The sequence below is a fragment of the Sinocyclocheilus anshuiensis genome, unplaced genomic scaffold (assembly GCF_001515605.1).
Source record: "Sinocyclocheilus anshuiensis isolate Anshui unplaced genomic scaffold, SAMN03320099.WGS_v1.1 scaffold107, whole genome shotgun sequence".
NCBI classification, from domain to species: Eukaryota; Metazoa; Chordata; class Actinopteri; order Cypriniformes; family Cyprinidae; genus Sinocyclocheilus; species Sinocyclocheilus anshuiensis.
Genome location: NW_015549584.1, coordinates 286,305 through 309,537, shown reverse-complemented (window position 1 = coordinate 309,537; position 23,233 = coordinate 286,305). Strand labels below are relative to the sequence as shown.

General features: G+C 37.7%; 2 protein-coding genes across 3 annotated transcripts in view; both read left to right on the top strand.

The window, feature by feature from the left end:
- The window catches only part of agbl4 (AGBL carboxypeptidase 4), a 214,602-nt gene extending 201,312 nt beyond the window's left edge, over nt 1-13,290 (top strand). Inside the window, exons 9-10 of the mRNA XM_016446167.1 lie at nt 11,128-11,224; nt 13,001-13,290. Of these exons, the coding sequence (XP_016301653.1) occupies nt 11,128-11,224; nt 13,001-13,097 (194 nt within the window). The 3' untranslated portion in view covers nt 13,098-13,290. The remainder of the gene's footprint in view (nt 1-11,127; nt 11,225-13,000) is intronic.
- A 1,886-nt stretch (nt 13,291-15,176) lies between these two features.
- Nucleotides 15,177-23,233, top strand: part of LOC107657881 (spermatogenesis-associated protein 6-like) — a 12,989-nt gene continuing 4,932 nt past the window's right edge. The window contains exons 1-10 of one of the 2 annotated variants that reach the window (XM_016446163.1): nt 15,177-15,305; nt 16,154-16,291; nt 16,385-16,433; nt 16,538-16,579; nt 17,031-17,155; nt 17,372-17,452; nt 19,500-19,754; nt 20,575-20,692; nt 21,508-21,548; nt 21,651-21,757. In XM_016446163.1, coding sequence (XP_016301649.1) covers nt 15,258-15,305; nt 16,154-16,291; nt 16,385-16,433; nt 16,538-16,579; nt 17,031-17,155; nt 17,372-17,452; nt 19,500-19,754; nt 20,575-20,692; nt 21,508-21,548; nt 21,651-21,757 — 1,004 coding nt within the window. In that variant the 5' untranslated portion in view covers nt 15,177-15,257. The remainder of the gene's footprint in view (nt 15,306-16,153; nt 16,292-16,384; nt 16,434-16,537; nt 16,580-17,030; nt 17,156-17,371; nt 17,453-19,499; nt 19,755-20,574; nt 20,693-21,507; nt 21,549-21,650; nt 21,758-23,233) is intronic. The other variant, XM_016446164.1, reaches the window with a different exon arrangement.

The following is a 23,233-nucleotide window of genomic DNA, read 5'->3' as shown; positions in this document are numbered from 1 at the left end:
GAGTGTGTTTGTGTGTGTGTGTGTGTGTGTGTGTGTGTGTGTGTGTGTGTGTGTGTCTGTGTCTGTGTGTCTGTGTGTGTCAGTGTGTGTGGGGCACGCGAGGGCTGAGGGTGTCAGCCTCCAGTAGTGGAAGGGTATTTGCCGTGGCATGTAGTGCAAAGATTGGGGGCAAAGAGGTTACCAGAATGTGACATGCCACTTTTTACAGGCCAGTTGGCAGGTCTATGGAGCGTGCAAATTATCAGCAGAGACCTTTACTGACATGACTTCACTCCCCGTTAAAAACCAAAACAATGACAACATTATAATTACCTGCAAAGGAATTAATTCACCTTTTCCTGACCTCACTAAACAAACACACACCCATACACACATGCATAATGTACTGCTAATGTTGACAGTGGCACCACCTGGATAGAGATCTCACCACACTCCATAATGCTGCATTTCGTGACAGAAGACATTGAAAGATCCTTCAGTCAAATGGCTCAATTGCTCTTATTTTTGCTCCACCTTTGTCTCATTATAGAATACGGAGCATGTCGGGAATATAGATCAGCAGCACTGAGGGAATAATTTAGCACATTTAATGATTTATCATCACCTGTAATGTCGCACAAAACTGAGGAAATTTATGATGGATGCACGGCCCGGTCTTTGGTAACCTGTAACCGATTTTTATCGGCGTCACAGCATCCCCCGAGCGATATAAGCTGGTTAATGCCTGTGGTGGCAAGGTGCCTCAGGTGGTTATGGCATCTTATGAATTTAGATTGACAGAATAGAGTGTGGTTTGAAATGACCTTTTAGTGCGATGAGCCCTGAATGAATGTGTGTACATCAGCTATAGCACTATACTGTCTTAAGTACTCCCACATCTTCATCATCGACACCAAATCTCATGTATGTCTTCTAGATACTTTAAACGTATCTTATACTGAATTACCTTATAAGGAGCTTAATGTGTTAACTGAAACATGTCGAATTTGAGAAAATAATTGCTAATTTTAAAGGGTTAGTTTACCCAAAAATGAAAATTCTGCCATTAATTACTCACCCTCATGTCGTTCCAAACCCGTAAGACCTTTGTTCATCTTTGGAACAAAAATTAAGATATTTTTGATGAAATTTGAGAGCTCTCTGACCCTCCCATAGACAGCAATGCAACTGCAATGTTCCCAGTCCCAGAAGCGTAGCAAGGACATCGGTAAAACAGTCCATGTGACATCAGTGGCTCAACTTCAATTTTGCGAAGCTACGAGAATACTTTTTGTGCGCAAAGTAAACAAAAATAACATTATTTATTCAACATCTATCTATCTATCTATCTATCTATCTATAATAAATGATCTGTTTTAGTATACATTATTATTATTATTATTATTATTAAAAATATATACAAATAAAAAATGCACACAATTTTTTAAAGCTTTTTATGTTTTTGTTTATTTTCACAAAATCTCATATATATATATATATATATATATATATATAATTTTCTAAAAAAAACATCCTGATTGCTAATCTCTGAGCTATAGAACAATCCTAATGTTAAAGATTATCAGTTTAATGAAAGATATTTGCTTTTGTTAGTAATTTCACATCAAAAGCGCATTCATCGTCATTTATCTGCAACCAAACAACCTAATTGATGAGGGATAATATAATGCTTTTTGTCCAAGTCGTGCTGTTCCCGAATTCATTTGAAAAAGTGGCAGAGAAGTTCTGATGACACACCATCATTAGAATGTCGAAAACAGGTGAGCGCCGAGTGAGTCTGGGATCTCGTTCAACGCCCAGCTGGATGCTTTGATGGAGCGAGCTCACTCTGTGACTTTCAAATCACTTTGTACGGATGTCTCAGAGCTCATCGTCCTAAGAACGTCAGAAAATGTTGAATAAAGTTTTGGTTTGTTGAGTTTAGCTGACATCTGTGGTGCAGACACGCTTTGGCTGGTGTGCGCTATCCATGTTAGAATCCTTTCTGATTGACTTTTTCTGGAGATATTTGTCATGACATAAGCAAAGTGTGCTTGGGGATCGATTAGAATTATGATAGCTAGTCATCCTAAGGGATGAAATGACGCAGTTTTAGCTGTATGCGTCATTTTCCGATCTCTCCTTACAGATTGAGATGATAATATCTGTGTTAATATTTTCAATGACTTGATTAAAATTACAGTGGCATTTAAAGATGTGGCGTTTGAACGAAACAACATGTTAAGGTTAAAGCTTAACTTTTGGGTAAAGATTAGTATTAGGCTCAGTGCTAGTCACCCGAAATGGGGAATGTTTCAGAGAGACATTCACAATAATCTTGCCTCTGCCCTTTACCGACTGACAGGTTAACAAGTCTTCTACTTCCAGTCATCAATGAAGGGAGCATGAGAGAGAAAAACTGCACAGTGTTATGGCGACCGTGCCATTTTCTTTTGTCCTTTAGGCTACAGACGGCTACTGAGAGAGCTGTTATCCGTGGGCTAAGCTATAAAAGTCCCACTCAATCAAGCACCGCCTTTCAATGTCAGACGCTTCGGTTTGGATCCAGCGAGCTTAAATGTTGCACTGCTGTCTTGAGAATGAGCCGTACATATAAAGCGATCCAGCACAAGCACAATGTCGGATCAGGCGGCTCAATGGATCCAGCTGCCTTTAACATCAGTCACAGCCTTTTCCAAAGACAATTCTGTTGATCCTCAAGTTAACTGCCAATGGCTGACATGAGATCAGCCCGAACAACGGCCTGATTGGCAGAGGAGTAGTAAAGAACATAAGAAGGCCTTTTTTGAATACCAAATAATAGCATTTCAAACATGACAATACAAGACCATATTCATACTGTATATTTGAAATTTAGCCCTTTCAATCAAACTATAAAGAATGAGAGGTCTGTAAATCCTCCGGAAAATTGAGATAACAGTAACCTGTAATACAACAATGTAGATTGGCCTCAGCAAGACTGTGGAAATCATATGCATGATTTGCAGAAGGCTTAACGTGATTTACCCAAGACAGACATATTCCTGGATCAATGTCCTTTGTTGGTCCTGGAACAACAATCTGTAACACTTTACAATAAGGTCTCATTTGTTTACATTACTTAATGCATTAGCAAACATGAACTAACAATAAGCAATATATTTTTTAACAATACCTATTAATTTTTGTTAATCTTAGTTAATAAATTACATTTTTTTAAACTAAGGCCTGGTTTCACAAACGGGGCTTAGCTTAAGCCAGGACTAGACCTTAGTTAAATTAAGATATTTAAGCAACTTTTACAAAAATGCCATAGAAGAAAACATTACAGGTGTGCATCTTGACACAGAACAATGACACTGACATATTTTAAGATATGTCAGAGCAAGATATTTTCAGTTGAGACAGCTCAAACATGCATTTTAGTCTGGGACTAGCTTAAGCCTTGTCTGTGAAACCGGGGGTAAATGTATTAGTAAATGTTAAAATGACCATTAACTACAATTAACAGATGCTGTATAAGTATTGTACATTTGTAAGTTCATGTTAACTATATTAATGTTAATAAATGAGACTTTATTGTACAGATTTTGAGGATAGCGTTAAGAGTCAAGAAGGTCTTAAATAGTCAAAAAGCTATCTGTTAGCATTCCCACAGCATTTTTAGCACAGTTATTTTCATGCTTTATTGTCTATTCAAAGCTTGAAAGCTTAATTTTTATTTATTGTAATTGTATAGAAAAAAGCAACCAGTTAATTGCTCCTTTTGTGTTCCATGAAGAAGAAGAAAAAAAGCCAGAAAGGTTTGGCATGACAAGGGTATTTATTTATTTAAATTTTGATGCTGTCACTCTAATTCATTCATGAATCAGCTTTTATTATTTTTTAATCTGATAATTATATAATTTAAAATATAGTGCCCCTTAACTTCAATGTAATTAGCTACTTTTTGTTATCTTGTAATGCTAGTTAAATACTTTTTTAAAAAGCTAGCTTGGCTGTATTTAAATGAAATTAAAAATAGCTTCACAAGCTACAGTTTCAAGTTGTCTTTCTCACTGCAACACTCTTAATGCCTCATTAGCTGTTCCTAATTTTTATGTGTAGCATGTCTGCAGCAGTGATAAATTAAGATTTTAATTACTTTTTATTGTGAACACTTAAAGGGACAGTTCACCCAAGAATACAATTCTGTCATCATTTACTCACACTCATGTTGTTCCAGATTTTCATGACTTTCTTTCTTCTTTGGAACATAAATATTGACAAATGTCACATTTTCTTTTTGGACCCCATTGACATTCATTATGTGGACAAAAACAGTTGAAACACTTTTCAAGATAAAATATGGTATATTTGATGACAGAAATGTCATTTTTGGCTGAACTATCCCTTTAAAAGGATTCGGATGTTTGGAAATAAGATGTGGTTTTGTCATCAGTTGTCAGTTCTCAATCAGATCGTTGTTTTATACTCTTTGGCTGATGGTTTAGATGCATTCAGTGTTTCCCAATGTGAGTTAAGAAACTTCTAATGGTCATAACGGAATGGATATGGTTCTCTCTCGTTCTCTATCTGTGGAGTAGATTGTCTTGAGAGGTCATCAGATATGGCAGTGTTCTGGTCTTTGAGAGCTTTATGGCATGAAATGGATTTGATTGTGTGGGTGCAGTCGGATCCGGCCTGTGGCCAATCCAGCCACTGTACCTCTGCATTGCTCTTAAAGCCAGTACTTCATACCAGAGTGCTTATCTCAGCCCTTTAGCACCACTGCTCATGGTCATCTCCTTCCTATTAACACTACAGCAGGACCGTCTCTGATGGGAAAATGGCAGTGAGCGGTCTGCCAAGTAATATCATGTACGTTGCAGACTGTCTATGCATATGTGTGTGTGTGACACGTTGATGTATTTGATTAAATACATAGATAAATGTTCAGGCACTTAGGAAGCATTATTACAATTTCCTGCTCGGATTCCTGCCAAATGTAATTCCAAAGCCTGAGTTTGTCCTCTACGGCTGTTAACTTGGGTTTCGCCCTACAGAGGCCGGAAGAAAGGTCCTTACTGAGAGTTCGAGCAGCGGGGAGACAATAGCTGCGTGCTTTATGTGCTCTTGTTTACTGTTTTAATTAGCATTGTTAATTGGCACTTTGTGACACCCCGGTGACAAGGCCTGTCACTCCACTGTATTGATGCCACTCTTGTCCCTAATTTGTCTGCTTGTTAACACACGGCCGGCTCCAGACCAGGGTGCCTTGTTTCTTGTCATTGGGCCATCATTGTCCGTTTGTCTGCGCGGGAGCGTATGCGTGCAGCAGATACACAGTCCGGTAAACAAATTATTTGTCAGGCCATGGAAACGTCCATCTCCGTCTCGTCTCATCAGCCCCTTGGAGACCTGTCCTTGAGTCGCAACAAAGACGACAATCGATCCAAACATCCGAGCGTATGCGATGACATTAAAAACCGCACACGCATCAATGACACGGACTGCTTAACCCATTTAAGCCCACGGGAAACTGAAGACGGCTCTATAGCTCAATCTGTAAATAGTTTTTGGGTGACTTTAGAAAGAGCATTTGAAAACTTGACTGCTTGATAATGTGTCATGCGGTGGTGTTTAGTTCATGCTGCCATTTCTAAACGTTTACTCGCAATATTTCAATGTATACATACATTTCTGTTGGAATTTCTGTTTAGACTTAGAGAATTAGCTGTATTTTAATCAACTTTACATGAAAAAAACACTTAGAAATTGCACAATATGTTGCACAGTATGAAACATTGTGCAAATGATTCTTACTACAACATATCTGGGAAAAATCTGGGCATATTAATATGTTAACTGAAACCGCCAGATTTCTGCAACATAGTGTGAAGAGCCATGCTGAGATTTTAAACTTTAGAGCCTTTTGAACTGTTGTATTTCCATTCATGCATATGGTATATTTTTAAAAAGATACAAATAAAACTGTTTTATATTTAATTATGTAGATGGCAAAAACATTTTAAAAATATGGCTGAGGTTATCAAATTTATAGGGAGATTTTATTGGTTTTTTAGTATAGCCATAGATATAAAATATGCAGCTTCTCTTAAAATATTATGTGAAATGTAGGCTAAAACACACACAAAGCCAGCTGCTGCAAAGGGTGAATATGCAGAAGAATCACAGACTGAGTGCCCTAAAACAGCTGGTACTGTCAGCTTGCACTTATTTGTGCAAAATCCAGCGCTCTTGATTGCATTAAGACCAAATACGATCCATATTGGATGTTAAAGAGCGGGGAGATGTTCTCTTTCAGCTATATACTGAACATGTGTCAATTACATGTGTGTGTGTTTTTTTTATTGATCTACTTTTAACTTGTTGAAAACCCTGACATTAATAATAATGAAATAGTAGACTAAATAGTCAAATGTGTTAACTTTCGTGAGAATTTTTGCAGACAAATAGTCACAGACCCATTTTTTAAATATAAAAATGACTGAGAGCATCTGGTTTATAGGGTTATTTTCATAATGTTAAACTGTTTACTTCTAAACAAAATTCCCCCCATTTATTAGGATTCCCTTCACATCTGAGTGGTTAAATTTGAAGCGTAATTCTGTCTCATGATGTTTGCAGTCTGGCTTCTGTTGCGATCGTGACCACTTCACCACACGGGATGCCTAACCTTCATGTCTCATTATTATGCAACAGCTCTCGTCTACCGTCCAGGTGGAACGGTGGATGTTTTGGAAAATTCCGGCCCTCCACAGGCCTCATCCCACGTTCTGGCAGTACCTCGCATTTCCACCTGCTTCCAGGTTGTTCTAGGCATTCTGGTAGCTGCTGGGCCATGGCCAACAGCCAATCAGAGCGCAGGAGCGTCCCGCTCACAGCTGTGATGCTGATGAAGTCTTCTTCTCTTCCTCATCAGACCTTCCATCACATATTTCCTGTTATAAATGGGTATGATGTGACATCACAAGTGGAGAGGCCATCTGCGCACGGCAGGGTCCCGGGCTATTTCTGTCAGGGCTCCACGTACGCACATACTCACTGGCTGGAAGAGTTTCTGTTTATCGAAGGGAAGCATGAAACTTTTTACGAGGTCAAAGCAAAGATGTCATGGATGCGAGAGATTTGAGGACACTTTGGTATAATATTTTGTTGCTTCTGCCAGACTTGATAACACAAAAGACCAGTGGTTCTCGACTAGTGGGTTGCAAATCAAAAATGGATTGCTAGTCTGTTCTGAGAAGTGCTACAACAAAGCTATTATAAAAGCTACTTTTACTATTATTATTATTATTTCAACATTTTCTCACTGTTATTATTTAGATTATTTAATGTGGTATTATTTTGTATTGTTTTAAAACATACAACCTTTTATTTTGCATACCTTTATTATTATTATTATTATTAACATGTTTAATTTTGCATAGCAATATTATTTGGGATTATTTATTTTATTATTCTAAAACAAACAATTTAAGATTTTGCATATCGTTTTAAACTTCTTTTAATTTAGCATAATATTGTCTTAATTACTTTTTTTGCATTTTTGTTTAATTTTACATAGTAATATTATTTTGGATTATATAGTGATTATTATTTTTTATTCTTATTTAAAACAAACAACTAAATTTTGCATCATCATTATTATTATTATTATTAAACAAACAATATATTTAGCTTTGCACACTGTTATCTTAATCAGTAATTTTTGTTATTATTATTATTATTATTATTATACATTTCAGTCATTAATTTGTCTGTTTCATTTTCCTATAATATCATATTTATTTTCAGTTGTTATTATTATTGTAATACAATTCAGTATTTTTTCTTTTTTCATAATATCCTATTTATTTTCATTTATTAGTAGTTGTAGAATTTTTATATATTTCTGTATTACAACATTACAGTAATAAACTATTTTGGTGCTGTGTTGACTTGCCACAAAGCGAAACCAGTTGAGCACCACTAAAGTAGCCATTTTCTTTGCGGTCTTTTACGCTATTGCTTAATCAATACGGTGCACATTAGAAACATAACAGAAATGCTGTGTCATAATTTCAAAGTGAACCCTGCCATCTTCCCTGCCCGGCATCCAAAAATAGCCGTTGTTTTTGGAGGGCTGCAGTGTTTGCAACCCTGGCCAGATGGGGTGTGAAGACAGGGGCTGGAGTCATGGAGAGAGTTCCCATCAGCCCGCTGGGTGAGGGATGGAACCCAGAATGGCTCCGTACACTGCAGTGGCTGTCAAGGCCTCAGAGAGCAGGGGGGTGATGAGCAAACGGCTGGATCCGAGACCCCACATGGAAGGTTTAAACACAGACGCTTTGACCTCTCTGCTAATCAAGGTCATGTCGAGCGCCTGTTTATTTCACTGACAAATGGTCATAATATAGTTGGCGATTGATGCGGTTATGAATAACACAGTAGTGCACAAGTAAATCAGAGTAGAAAATGGATTGAATTGTCATTTAGTGTGTGAATATGTGTGTGTCATTTACATGCACGAGACATGACAGAAAGTCCTTTGGTTGGTGCATTCCCATCAAGGAGGGATTGTTTATGAGGTAACAGCTTTGGATAATAGGATTCCAGCCATGGCCTCGGGATTTATGTGACCAGGGAGATTTTTGACTGTTGGAAGAAATTGGAAAAATAAAAATAAAAAACGACTGAATCGCTTTGCACCTTGTTTTTCTTCCAGGGCTCTTGTTTCACTCCAACAGCCCTGACAGTCAGACATGTCATCTCAGAACATCGGTAAAGGGCTGACAGCCAAAGGTGAAAAATAACACCTCTGTGTTCATTCATCAACAGTGTCCGGCCCCAAAAGAGCAGCCCGTTAACCACAACACACAGCTGGAGAAAACCTTCCTTATCAGATCATGATGGAACATCTATTCTGAGCCAGTGTCCTGCAACACAGACATCCATCACAGTCCGTAACACACATAGAGTATGATCTATATCACAAGATCAAGCTTTTCTTTGAAATCTTGTATAAAAAAATTTAGTTTAAAGACAAAGGTCACCAATAAAATAAAATAAAAAATTCTCATGTTGTTCCAAACCTGTATGACTGACTGACTTCTGTGGGACGCAAAAGAAGATATTTAAAATAATGTAATGGAGCTTTTGAGCTACAAAAAAAAGAGACAAAGCTAATGAATCACAAAAGCAGTTTATAAGACTCATGCATTATGTATGTTTTGTGAGGAACCAACACAAATGGAAACTATTATTCACTGATAACCTTCATCTTTAGTGAGATGTTAAAGGGATAGTTCACCCAAAAATGAAAATTCTGTCATTAATTACTCACCCTCATGTTGTTCGAAACCCATAAGACCTTCGTTCATCTTCGGAACACAATTTAAGATATTTTTTATTAAATCTGAGGGCTCTCTGACCCTCCCATAGACAGCAAGGTAACTACCACGTTCAAGGTCCAGAAAAGTACCAAGATGATCGACAAAGTAGTCCGTGTGACATCAGTGGTTCAACTGTAAAGTTACGAAGCTACGAGAATACTTTTTTTGCACAAAGAAAACAAAAATAACGACTTTATTCCACATTTTCGTCTCTACTGCGTCACTTTGGACACGCGTTCATGACAGTACCATGACGTGAGCGTGTGGCAGCGCCGGCGCTGACCCAGAACCGGCGTGATGACATCATTACGCCGGATCTGGGTCAGCAATGCCACATGCTCGCATGTGTAAAGTCCTAAATAAAGTCCTTATTTTTGTTTTCTTTGCGCAAAAAAAGTATTCGCGTAGCTTGTCGATCATCTTGGTACTTTTCTGGACCTTGAATTAAATTGTGTTCCGAAGAAGAACGAAGGTCTTATGGGTTTCGGACAACACGAGGGTGAGTAATTAATGACAGAATTTTCATTTTTGGGTGAACTAACCCTTTAACTATTGAGTCAGTGAATCGAACTTGAAACTTCATCAGTTTAATTTTGGAATGAGTCATTCAGACCACTTTTGTGAAGGAGATCAACCAAAACAAGATCTGACTCAAAACAATGATTTGTTCAATTTGTTCAGCTGTATATCATCAGCTCCGTTGTATCACCAAATGAAGCTAGGGAAGATATTTGGTTCGGTCTGTTCATTTATGAACATATTATTGTATGCCGTCAGAGTTGTCGTCATATGAACTACTTCTTTGGGGGAAATCTCCAGTCTCCATTCTCCATTATTTGCAGTTGCATGGAAAAAATGTCCAGTATATTCTTTGAAATGTCCCCTTTTGTGTTCGGCAGAAGAAAGAAAGTCAGGTTTGGAACAACATGAGGGTGAATAAATGATGACAGAATTTTCATTTGCGGATGAACTATTCCTTTAGGTTAAAAGAAAATTATTTCCGTTTAACGTTCGCCTGGCTTGTGGTTGTTGGAGTTAAATGGCTCCCACTCTTTCAGCTGCATTGTAAGTGCCCTCACAGCTCTTTGATGCAGTGCTTTTGGTAATTGATGTGCTCTGTAACGTGGGCACGGTGGAAGAAAGGCTTGTGGGGGGGTTTTGGAGTAGATGCATGAATTTAAATAAAGCTCCGGCTGTAAGTAACTGCAGGAATGAGATGCATTTTTTTCCTTTTGGCTGACTTGACTGAGAGGCGTTTGATTTATCCTCACAAGGAGCTGAGCGCTGGCTCGCCTGTCCCGCTTATTTACTCTCCGCATTGCTCTGCTGGGTATTGGCCAGTTATTTACTGCAAATGGTCACATTGGTACGAGATGGGAGAAAATCGGGCTCTTATTTATTTATTTATTTTTCAATTAAAAGTGGCACGTCAGAACAGAGATTTAAAGGTTCCGAGGGATCCGACGCTCTAACTGTGCTGGGGCCTAGGAGGCGTTCCAATATTGCTTTGTTGTCGACTGTCTCTTTAGGAATACAGAGACAGACTGCTGGAGTGGGCTCAAGGTATTTGACTCTTCAATGCCGGCAAGTTTTTACCAATGACAATAAAACAGTCAAAAGACCAATATATATGCATATGAAGGTCACTTTATATTGCAATTTTTCAGACCAAAAAAAATCTATGTGGGGCTCCACAGCTGAGATGTGCAGTCATTGTACAGTAATAATCTGTGTTATGTGATCTCAAAGGTTCCTTAATTTCCTCATATAGACATGAAGCTGGGCAGAAACGTGGCCCGGACATTCCTGGATTACTACAAACTGAACAACCTGATAGATGAAAACAAACTCACAGGACACATTAACAGGTGCATAATGCAATCACATATTTCATTATCTCACAGCAATGGCACTGATCTTGGGTTTGTTTTTGTTTTCCATATCATTACATTACATAGATAGTTTATACTACAATCCTACTAGAAGACACTCTTTGCATAAGATGAGCCACTTTGTACTTTTTTTATTACTTAATTGAGTCATATATAATTGCGATATTTAAACAACTTGAAACTTAAGGTGGTAATCAGCAAAATTGTATTTAGCTTAATTTGTTAAAGGATTACCCAGGTGAAAAAGACGTAGTATTACAAGTATTAAAAAGTACTTGAAGTACATTAAAACGATGCTTCAAATATACTCTAACTGTAGTTCAGGAAGTATTAAAAGGACATTTTAAATGTATTTTAAGAAATACACTTAAATTGCACTAAATATACTTAAAGTGGTTCCATTTTAACACAATTTCAATATATTAAATATATTACAAATAGATTAAAATCAAACTTAAGCATATCTTGAAATACACTTAATATACTTAAAGTTGTTTCAAAATAATACATTTAATATGCACTTAGTATAGTATAATTTAAATATAGTAAGCATGTCTGAAAAAGCACAATTTAAATATATTTCTTTTTCACCTGGGTAGTTCACTTCCAGAATAAAAATTTCCTGATAATTTACTCACCCCATGTCATCCAAGATGATTTACTCACCCCCATGTCATCATGTCTTTCTTTATTCAGTCAAAGAGAAATTAAGGTTTTTGAAGAAAACATTGCAGGATTTTTCTCTATATAGTGGAATTCAGTGGGAGACGAAGGGTTGATGGTCCAGATTGCAGTTTTAATGCAGCTTCAAAGGGCTCTACACAATCTCAGCCGATGAATAAGGGTTTTATTTAGCAAAATGACTGGCCATTTTCTAAAAAAGAAAATGTATATACTTTTTAATCAAAAATGCACGTTTTGCACTATCTCCGTGATGCGCGTCCGCGACTTCACACATTACGTAATCATGTTGGAAAGGTGACGTGTGACATAGGCGGAAGTACCAACACAGTGTTTACAAAGCAAACGCGCAAAGAAAGTGAGATGCACTTTACAAAAAAAGCCAAAACAACGATTTTGGATGATTATGAAGTTGGAGGAAAAAATGAGATGGAGTTTTTTTTTTGCCCTACCCTACCTTTTTTAACCGAAGTACACAGACAAAGAATTAATGAAGCTTTCCTTTCAATGGCACCCAATACTACATAATGTGTTAAATGCTTCACACAACAGATAACATTCAGATTTTTGTTTAGTTTACAGATGATCTCTTATGAGAGCATCTAATGTAATGCATCTCAACATTTGTTTTCCTTCATCCCAAACTTTTTGACCTGAATTTTTTAGTGTAGAATTTAATATTTTAATAATTTCACAAACAATTCACATGCTCAGCTCATGGTCACATGTCATGCAGTAAACAAAGAAAATATTTGATCTTTTTTTGTATTATTTTTGTGTTTTATTTTAAAAATTATATATTTGAATTTGCCATTTTTATGATATAATTATTAGTTCCCTTTCATGGGAACTTCGAACTGCGTCCTCTAGGGGTCGCTATATATATATATATATTATTTACTGCTTTCACCATACGCACTCACAGATGAATGAAATGATTGTCTACTTTTGCAAGTACTGTCACATGCTTTATTTTCTGTATAGTTGTCTCAAAACAAGGGGTGGCTCATCTAACCCTGAACTTCTGATTCTTACAAAACTCCTCTAAGAAACATCCTTTATGTCTTTCAGCACTTTCGATGGAACATCCACCAGTCATCAAGGAAACAATGCTGGAAATGGGAAGGTTAAAGGTGACAGAAAACCCCATGGAGTCAGGAATTACTAAAAACACAGGGAATACTGTATGGTTCCACATCCTCGAGTGAGACGTTGTGAACTGTGGTCCACTTGCAAATTACGTTTTCATATCAGCCCACAGCAATCCACCAGATATTTGTTGTCTACGTTTTTATGTGCTGATAGGACTCAACGACTGTGAATAAGTCTTTGGTATTAATTCTCACTTGTGAGATATTGCACAGAGAAAACATCAACAGTAAATTATCCCACCGGCTACATGTATTGCTTTTTCAGTGCTTTATTGAATACCAACTACTTTCTTTGCCTTGCATTTGGAGCTGCCTATTATCAGTACAGAAATTGTATTTCACTCAGCTGTACTCATTCTGATAAAGTGATTACTTTTATGAATTCTTTAATTGTCTAGATAGTCATCTTGAGTTGTTTTTTCAAACCTGAATGTTTGAAAATTGCTTAAATAAAAAGCAATTGACCTGTAATGTTTTATTATATTCATGCTTTGTGTTCATAAATTTGCTTCTAATAAAGTGTTTGATAAAAAAATGGCTTTCCAGTGTCTTATTACGTGCTTATATTGAAATCCAGCAGAAGTAATTTTGAAATGCTGTTACAAAAACATTTTAATCCTCTCATCATAGTCTCAGGGCAATAAGCATCAACACATCGTCTGCTGTTCACCAAAGTACTCTAATACAGAGTCTGTAACACAGCGTCTCCAAACAATGTCTGATCTGTCCACACACAGAACACAGTGTGAGGGGGCTAAAATACTGAATGGCTCAAGCTATCAGTCAAGAAGTGTGAAAAGCAGCGTGTATTTTTCAGGCCAGTCATTCGGAATAACTGAGGCAATCAGTTAGAAAAGGCAAAAACAAATGACTTGCATTTTAGATGGTAGAAGAGAAGATGGCGAAAGCTAATGTGAATGAGAAAACACATCCATCTACAGAATCTCGACAAACACACACACACACACACACACACACACAGATAATGGCGCTGTCATACCTAAAAGCCTTTGTGCTTATGGAGAGCCTCACCTCCCCACTGCTCTGTCATTTTAACCAGAGCCTCGAACCATTAGTCCCTTATGCTTGGCTCACCTCGCTGCCACAAACACATCCTAATTGCCTAACTGTTTGCATTTACCTTCTTAAACATCAACATGGTCCATTCCTTTGCACAAGTTAACTGGCCTCTGTGATTCTCTGTGAGGTCTGTCTCTCAGCACTAGCAGTGGTGTGGTTCACTTTGAGGGCAGATTCTTATTGAACATCATTATAAGCAGCTTAAAACTGAGACTTAGTGAACTAATGTCACCCCACTTTTAAACATTTCTACTTCCCTTCACCCTACGTGTTCAAAAATAGTCATTACTTTTCAAATTCCCGTGTCCTCATGTGTCAAATCACTCCTGGCCCCTCCTGACTTGAAGTGAAGCTGTTTTTAGGACCAAACACCCCTAACTGTGCATTTTCTTACGAAATCTTTATAAGATTCACTTTTGACAGAGTTGACACAAATCTTGGGTTGGCTCTTCAGCATCCAACAATTGTTTGTCCTATATAGAAATATCCTGTTATGACCGCTCTTTAAATTTTAGCTATTTGCTTTATGAAGTAATTCGTTCAGTTGTTAATTTACAGCAGTAATCAGTCAGCATTATTGCAAATACAATATTTTAATTATGAATTTAAATGGTTAATTTTTTTATTTGATAATAATCTTTTTTACTGTCTATGATAATAACTATTGTTATTATCATTATTACATAAATGTATGTTATGGTTAATAATTAGTAACACTAATAGCAACTACAGTATTCTGTTGTAGAATCAAACTAAATAATCTGTTTGGTTTATGAGAAAAAAATCTATTTCACTTTTATTAAAACTACAGCAGCTGTAGCTTTCATATTTTATACTTATTTTAGATTTTACAACTTTTTTTATTTTTTAGACTATTGTTTTAGGGCGTACTGAACTCTCTAGCCTTTAGCTGATCTTCTGCCTTCCGCCTTAAAAAAAGTTATTTCTACATTTAGTCACAATAGTCATTTTGTCACTTGATCGTGTCGTCATTTCCTCGCAGTTTCACGGCAGTGGTCGCATGGGCTGTTGTCATAGCAACGAAGTTTAAAAACATAGGCGGACTAACGCCGCCCAAGAAGCCTTCAGCTTCACAAATGCGACAAAAAGCGCTAAAATGCACTGTCAAGGTGGATATCCAATCTGTAAGTATATCAGCCCGCGTCCCATTCTGCCTTCTTCGTTCAACAACAACACAAATATTCCTGTTTGCGTGTGTTATGATAGAAGTTTCCGTGTTAGCATACTGTTAGCAACAAGTGGCTACTGTACCACGGATGTTCATCAGCCATCAATCAACGCTGCAACGAGCAGAAACGTGATAATAAACTCTCTTGCATTCATTCCAGCCTTCGATGTGTTTATTAAAAGCAATGCATGTGCAAACTACTTCATTTTCAGCCAGGCTGTTAGCATCTAGTAGTTTTTGGTTCAGACAGAGCTTTTGTTTTTCATATAGTGCATCATGAATATAAGAGAAATTATCTTCTGATCTGCAGGAATTTTTGATGATTCACATTAAAGTGTGACTAGGAAGAGGAAGTAGTTGCTTTACATTCGCAGATAGGCAAGACATGTTTATTAAGTAATATGTAGGTCTTTGTAAAATTAAAAGTTCGATTGGTAAGATTTTTTTTTCATGTTAAGAGATTTTTCAAATCTGCATTTATTTGAATAAAAATAGACTAAAAACCGTAATACTGTGAACTGTTATAAAAAAAACTGTTTTCTATTTTAATGTATTTTAAAATGTGATGGCAAAACGACATTTTCTTCATCCATTACATGTTTAGTGTCAAGATCCTTGAGAAATCATTCTAATATGCTGATTTGGTGCTCAAGAAACATTTCAGCAGTTGTGATACTTTTTTTCAGGATTTTTTGATGAATAGAAAGCTCAAAGGAGCAGCATTGTACATGAAAGATAATGTAAAATATAATGATATGAAATCTGGTGTAAGATGACCTCATGTTAATGTTTTTCCTCCTATAGATAACTTGTCCAGGGGTGGTGTTACCATCCCAAGAAGACATTTATGTGAGTGTTCGGATAATGGGCCAGTATCAGAAGTCCAAGTGTGTTCCTCCAGTTTTCCCTCTGCTGCTGCATGAAAAAATGGTGTTTGTGAAGGTAAGACTTTATTAAAACACCTTTGATTCATTTCAACCTGTGACACATGCTATCTTACTATCTGATTTCTTTTATTTTGTTTCTCTTCGACAGACCTTTGTGGGAGCAGTTGACCTGGGTGCTGTAGCTGAGCATCTGGAAAGTAAGAATCCTTTGGGCTGACTTCAGTTTGTCCTGTGTTCTTTCATAAACCTCAGATCAATAAACTTATATACCTTTCCATCATGTTTTTTTCCTCTGCTGCAGATGATACAACATCTTTAGAGCTCATTCAGCTCATTCCTCCAGGTAAGATCTCACATCCATTCCAGCTGTAACACTGACAGATATTTGAGGCTGTAGATTGAGTTCTCCAACATAGCGCTGTAAACCGAAAACATTACATTTGAGCTCAGCTTCGATTGAAGGCTCCAGCTTTTGCTGTTGACGCAATGACCGAATTCTCAGACCTGCTAGTACAATTTCAAAAATTAACCAACATCAGCAAGGGAATACATACATTATTGGACCGAGCACTCTCATTACAATATGCATAAATCATGCTGCTTTCAATGGAGGTCTCTTGGGCTGAGGTTTTTTTTTTGCACACAATCTGACACTCATTCGTTCCTGTTGCGTTATTGCTTTAAAACACAAAGAAACAGCTTTATTACCCCGAAATAACTTGATTACCCAGAGCTGTCAAGAAAAACGGACAGAATTCAACGTTCCATCATGTATTTTTTATTTGACTGTGCAGAGGGTGAGATCCTGGCCACGTTTGAAGAAGACACCCGGGAGTTTCTGTATCCAGGCCCTCGTTTGACTCCCAGAAGCCCCGGCCCAGAGAGAGAGATTCTGATGAAGAGATCCATCTCCTTGCCCGTGCGTGTGTCTTCCTCTCAGCGTTTTTGTCATATCTCTGATGCATCTTAAAAGCCCGTCCCATTTTCCTGCTATTTGCTTGAAGACGTAGATTGTTTTGGTAAATTGATCTGCCAAGAGTGTCATTATCTGCATTTGCCCTCTGTCTTTTCATCATTCGAAAAGTTTTGTGATGTTTTTTTTCTGCTCTCTATCTCTCCTGTCTCGTTCCCTCAGGGAATCTCTCCCAAAGTGGAGTTTTCAACGACGTCTATTATTGAGGAGTGTGATGTGAAACATGGTCAGCCTGCCATGTCTGTGAGTCTCGGGGCTTTTGTTATTGCCATTATATTGCAGCTGGTATGTGCTCCGTTCCAAAAGCTAGCGCGCTGCCTACATAGGCAGCTGCCTTTGAAGGCGTCTGGCTTCTGGAACGATGGCTTCTGTATGATGCTTCTGCTCGTTATGTTTTGGAACAGAGCAATTATTTGTGATGCTAAATAAAAAGCAACACTGAGGTTTAACCGAAAAGGATCAAACGAAGGCTTTTTTTAGATGTACGTGGGAGTACGATGGGTCTCCCTGTCAATCAAACTGTCTGTTGCCATCTGTGCCACTTTCTGCTGTCCTTCTTAGTGGCCTCACGCCCCCTTTCAGAATGTTCCTTTTACTATGCAGGTAATTACAGAGAATTGGCTCGTTTCTACTCGGATCGGCGCTGATCAGTTGGACTTGACCAGTCCAATTTGTTTCTTCCATTACTTGCTCGCAGACCTCTCGGGTCCGTTTAGAATCGCTGATTGAGTCTGCATCCTTCATGTCAAGCTTCTCAGACCCTCGTTAGACGGCTTCTGCTGTTGACCGTCTCGTCGGTCCCGTTTCATGTGCGTGTCCTCCCTTTGTGGATGTCTCTAGTTCGGACTTGACACGGCATTCTGTAAAGCGGGCTTTCTCGGCGCGATTTTTATGCATTTGAATGGCGCTTGTTTCTTGTTTAATAAGCTACTTGTGGTGCTGGCTTTGTTGTTTCAAGGACATCCGGCTTTATCTCCCATTACCAACACCAGCCGAGCCACTAATCACATCAGACAAGCGCGACTCCTGCTTTAAAACGGCCTCTTTGTCCCTCCGTCCAAAGAAAAAGGAAGGAGAGAGAGGGAGAGAAGAATAAAAGGAGAAAAAGCCACTTAGTTTAATTTCATTAAATCTCGACTCTTCAAACGGCAATCGCTATCAGGATTTACTTTTTTCTTTCTCTGCTTTTTAAAAATGACTTAATATGCCAGGATGTTCCAATTAGCATTTAAATTATCGTTGTTTTTTTACATCCATGTAATGCCATTATCATATTAGGTTGAGACCGGCCATCAAATGCAATTAACATTTTTAAAATGTATTTACCCAGGCAGTGCCTGCAGGAACAGAGTTATTGGGGCTCAGAATTATGTTAGCTGAGATTAGAGTTATTGAAGTCATTTGCCTGCAAAGGTGAGATTGGAACACTGAGGAAAGGTTTACATCAGGTTACATGTGTACATAACAAGGAAATTAGTGGATTAGCACCGTACAAACAGAAGGATGTTCGCAATATCACTACAATAAAGCGTGACCTTATACTCTCTTCCTCTGGGATCTTCTTTTCCCTTTTTATTTCAAAGGTGAAGAGTGTCATTTCTGCGTTACTAGTGGCAACAGACAGAAAAATAGCGATTGTTTCCAAACACACAGAGGCCATGCATTAATATTGCATGCTTGCGAAGGCATCGCTGTTATTATTGCTTATAGTAAGGGATTTGAACAAACCCCTAACCCTAAATATTAAACACTAATGTTTAACTGTGCTACGGACATGAATAGCCACCACACATCACCTTAGCAACTGTGTTGCAATATGCTAATAAACATATAGAGCACCTTAGCAACCACCCATATTGTATTCCCTTGACATTTTCTTCACCAAATGTAGTTATTTTTCTGTTGCCTCTGAGCTTCTGAAAGTTTTGAAATATTATATAGAAAATATCATTTTTGACCATGTTTCATGTGTTGTTTTAGTATTATTTATGTATATAGTAGTATTTAATAAGTTTACATTTTAGTTGCATTTAGTTTTATGTGCGTTTGTCACCTTTATTAGTTCTAATTTTTAATTTCTATGTAGCTTCAATTTATTTTTATTTCCATTTTAGTAATTGTAGTACTTTAAGTGTTTTATGCATTTCATGAAATATTTATATAATTTTATTTCATTACCGCAAACATTTTTGGAATAGTTTTAGTTTTAATTTCAGTTAATGATAACACTGCAACTATGAATTCTATTCAGTGAATTCATTAATTCAGTGAAGGCTTTGTTCCTATCCAGTCATGTGGTCGTTCCTCAACTAAGCCCTGTCCTGTGAGAACTTCCCCTGCAAACTCAAAGAAGAAGAAGAAGCCAGATACAGCGCCATCCTGTGGATACGAAAAGCCAACGGTGGCATCCCAAAGCCGTGCTCCTTCACCCTACACCCACCGCAAGATGTGTCAGCTGTCTGAGGAGGCCAGACAACGACTCAGCCACCTCAAACTTGGGCCCTACACATTTAAAAAAGAGACGGTCCCTCAGGCTCCGTTCGTGGTGGGTCAGATTGACTAAATGAAACAATACAAGCAGAGTTTGTGTACTTTTAATCTTTGATTAATGATCACTGTGACAAGGAACATTAACTCAGGTCAACTGCATGTTATTAACATGTTATTTCTTCACTGAGGGCATTGATTACAGGAGACGGACAACCGTGTCAAAATCTTTACTTGTTTTCGTGACTGAAGTAAAAGCATAAATTCTCCCTCTTGTTTCGTTTCCGTGTTTTCTAAAACAACAGTACATCCTGGGGTGCAAATATCAAAGCTGTCATGGTATAAAAGGCAGCTCTTGGATTTGTGTCTGATATCATCATGGCATTTTCTGTCACAGGCCTTTTAAAAAGTGGGTAGCCTTTTCAAAGAAAATCCCCAGGCTGCAATTAACCCAAGTAATTAAGAGTCAGGCCGTGATTAGCAAATTCTTCCCTCTTATTTCAGCAGATTAGCCCTTTCTGTTTATGTGTGTTTAAAGTCGGCACACTTGTTTTGCATGAAAACTAAATAGCTCGTTTCATTAACTCGCTTGGTCACTTTACTATTCAAATGAAGTTCGAATGGACTAACTGAAGTCTGAGAGTTGAGTTTATACACAGACACCTGTGTCTGAGTAACTTCCCTCTGAAGTTTCTCTCCTCACTTTCACCTTCCTAGAGAAGTGATTAACTCTCAAATGAAAGTCAAATTCATTTGAATAATCGATGCTCTGTGTGTCAATGGAGTGTTGATGCGCGCCGCTTCACCTGCTAAATCAGAGATGAGCGAGTATTTATCTTTTAATGGGCAACATAGCTGATTGCATCTTCTGTTTGCAGGTGCCCCGAAGCCCAAACACGTCGCTGATGGAAACCTCCATGTGTCTTACATCTCAGTCTTCTCCTAAAAGAAGCCCCCTACGTCTGCAATCACGGAGCTACTCCACAGACCACACAGGTCACCATGATATTTGTGTTTTTACATGTCTATTTGTGCATTTATTCATCCTCATGTCCCTCCAAACCTGTATGACTTTCTTTTACAAATGAAGATATTTTGAAAAAAGGGGTCCAGTATTGTTTTGGATCCGACTGACTTGTATGGTATGGACAAAAGCAGATCTTGAAAAGACACTACTGTTCAAAAGAAAATAAATGAATACTTTTTATTAATACTCAGCTAGGACACATTAAAGGGATCAAAAGTGACAGTAAATCAATGTTATGAAAGGTTTGTATTTCAAATAATTTTTAAAACCTTTCTATTTGCTAAAGAATCCTGAAAAAAACTTTCCACAAAAATATTGAGCAGCACAATTGTTTTTCAACATTAATAACAATAAATGTCTCTTGAGCACCAAATTAGCATATTGGCATGATTTCTAAAGGATCATGTGATACTGATGACTGTAGGAATGACCGCTGAAAATTCTGCTTCTCTATCACAGGAATAAATTACATACTAAGTGCAATAATAGTTCAATCGATCAAATAAATGCAGTCTTAGTGAGCATTTAACTTCTCTAAAAAAAATCTTACCAACCCCAAACTTTTGAACAGTAGTGTAGCTTCTTTTGTGTTCTCCAGAAGAAAAAAGTCAGGTTGGAGCGACATGTTGGTGAGTAAATTATTTTTATTTTTGGGTGAGCTATACTTGTAAATACTTGTTTCGAGTATTTCAATCAATTACTGATCATTAAATATTATCAGATGTGTTTTTCTGTGTATTGTGGAAGATGCATTTTACCATATGTTCCCACAAAACTTCTCTAGATCCCTCTCTCCTCGGAAGTTTCAGATCAAAGCCCTCACATGTAAGTTACAAAGTGCTTAGTTTGAACTAATTAGAGATGAATGAATGTACATGAATCCTTGCCTATTCTGACACTGTTTTCTCCACTATATCTCTTGGGGAGGCATCCATGCAAGCAGCCAGAAGTTCCCCCAAAGATCACTCCAGCCCTGTGTCCAGCACGTTCAGAGATCAGAGTCCAGTCCTGACCCGCTCTTCCCTGAGAGAACGGTACGTTTAACATCCTATACTGCATTTACTCTGTTTGCTGCAAAGCGATTTAACACAGACAGTCTTTGCTCTTCTCATACTGTTCAATTTTGTCATTGGATTGATTTGTTTTTTCATTAGGGCCAACATTCAGAAGCATTATACTTACTTATCCTTCCATATGTTTATTATATGTCATGCTTGTGCTTTTCCTAAAATCCATACTTTATGATATGCATTTTTCTCGAACCTACAAACATGCAGTGAGCGAAACTAAAAGTGCTACCCCTTCATCCTTTTCCTATGAATTTCCAATTATGTGGTATTGACTAAATGTGCGGCTCATAAAAACAAAGCCCAGTAAACAGAGCGTCCATTCCACAAATCTATATTGTGATCACACACAACAGACAAGATGAATTTACTGCCTCGCCTTCAAATGGCAGAACCTGATGTTTGGTCATGTTTGTTCATTACTTATGAGAAGGGGGGGAAAGCTGCTGAGAAAACAAGGGGAAATGCTATTGATTGGGTTTCAGTGAGATCTAATGTGTTTGACCCGATGCACAGTTTAATAAATTCCCAGAGACCCTTGTCATTGATCTGAACATCGGCTGCGAAACCGGCAAATGTTTGTTTGTTTGTTTGCTAGTCTCTCTACCGCCAGCGCCTTTTCCGCAGGGGCATGAGCAAACATTTGAAATCAATAGACAATCTAAGTCTTGAGAGTAAATAGTGGGAAATGTGTGATACTATTTTGTCAATTGAAAGCATGACCGGAGTCACAGGCCCGGAGATTAAGGCTCGCTCCGCAGATTCGCACAATGAGAGATCAGGCACGTCTTTTTGAGCTGCTGATGGGGGGAGGGAAAGAAACGACGCTTTCTAAAGTTCAGGCTGGCCCTCTCTGGCCTTCTTGTATGGTAATTGTAAAGATGACCAGCGTTACGGCCGTTAAAGATAAAGAACCACAGTGATGAATGGCCTTTCATACAGATCTGCTGGTCTTTTTACCTCTATATTACTTTTAATAAAGATTCTAATTAATTATCTTCTTCTGTCTTTTTAACAGGATCGGTGCGTTAATAATATATTGCTAGTTTATTCACACACAGGTTTTAATATTGTAAATCCAAGGACAGCGCACATGTTTGGGTAATTCCTCATCTGAGCTTCTCTCTTGTGGCATATTTAGATGCATAAAAAGAAAATATCAGCATTTGCTACAGGGCTGGAGATAAATGTCTCTGTATGTGCATTTGTGATTTAACTTCATGATTTAACTGGTCTGAAATTTACAAGTAGTATTTCCCAAGATGACAGAGCTCCAATGTAAGGGCGATAGCACAGACTAGTGGTTTGAGCTGGTATTGTTGGGATTTATTTCAGTATTTGGTTTCTTTTTTTTTTTCAACTTAATTTTATTCTTAATTTAAGACTTTTTTTATGATTCTTGCATATATACGATAACCAATATATGAAACATGATTTTTATCT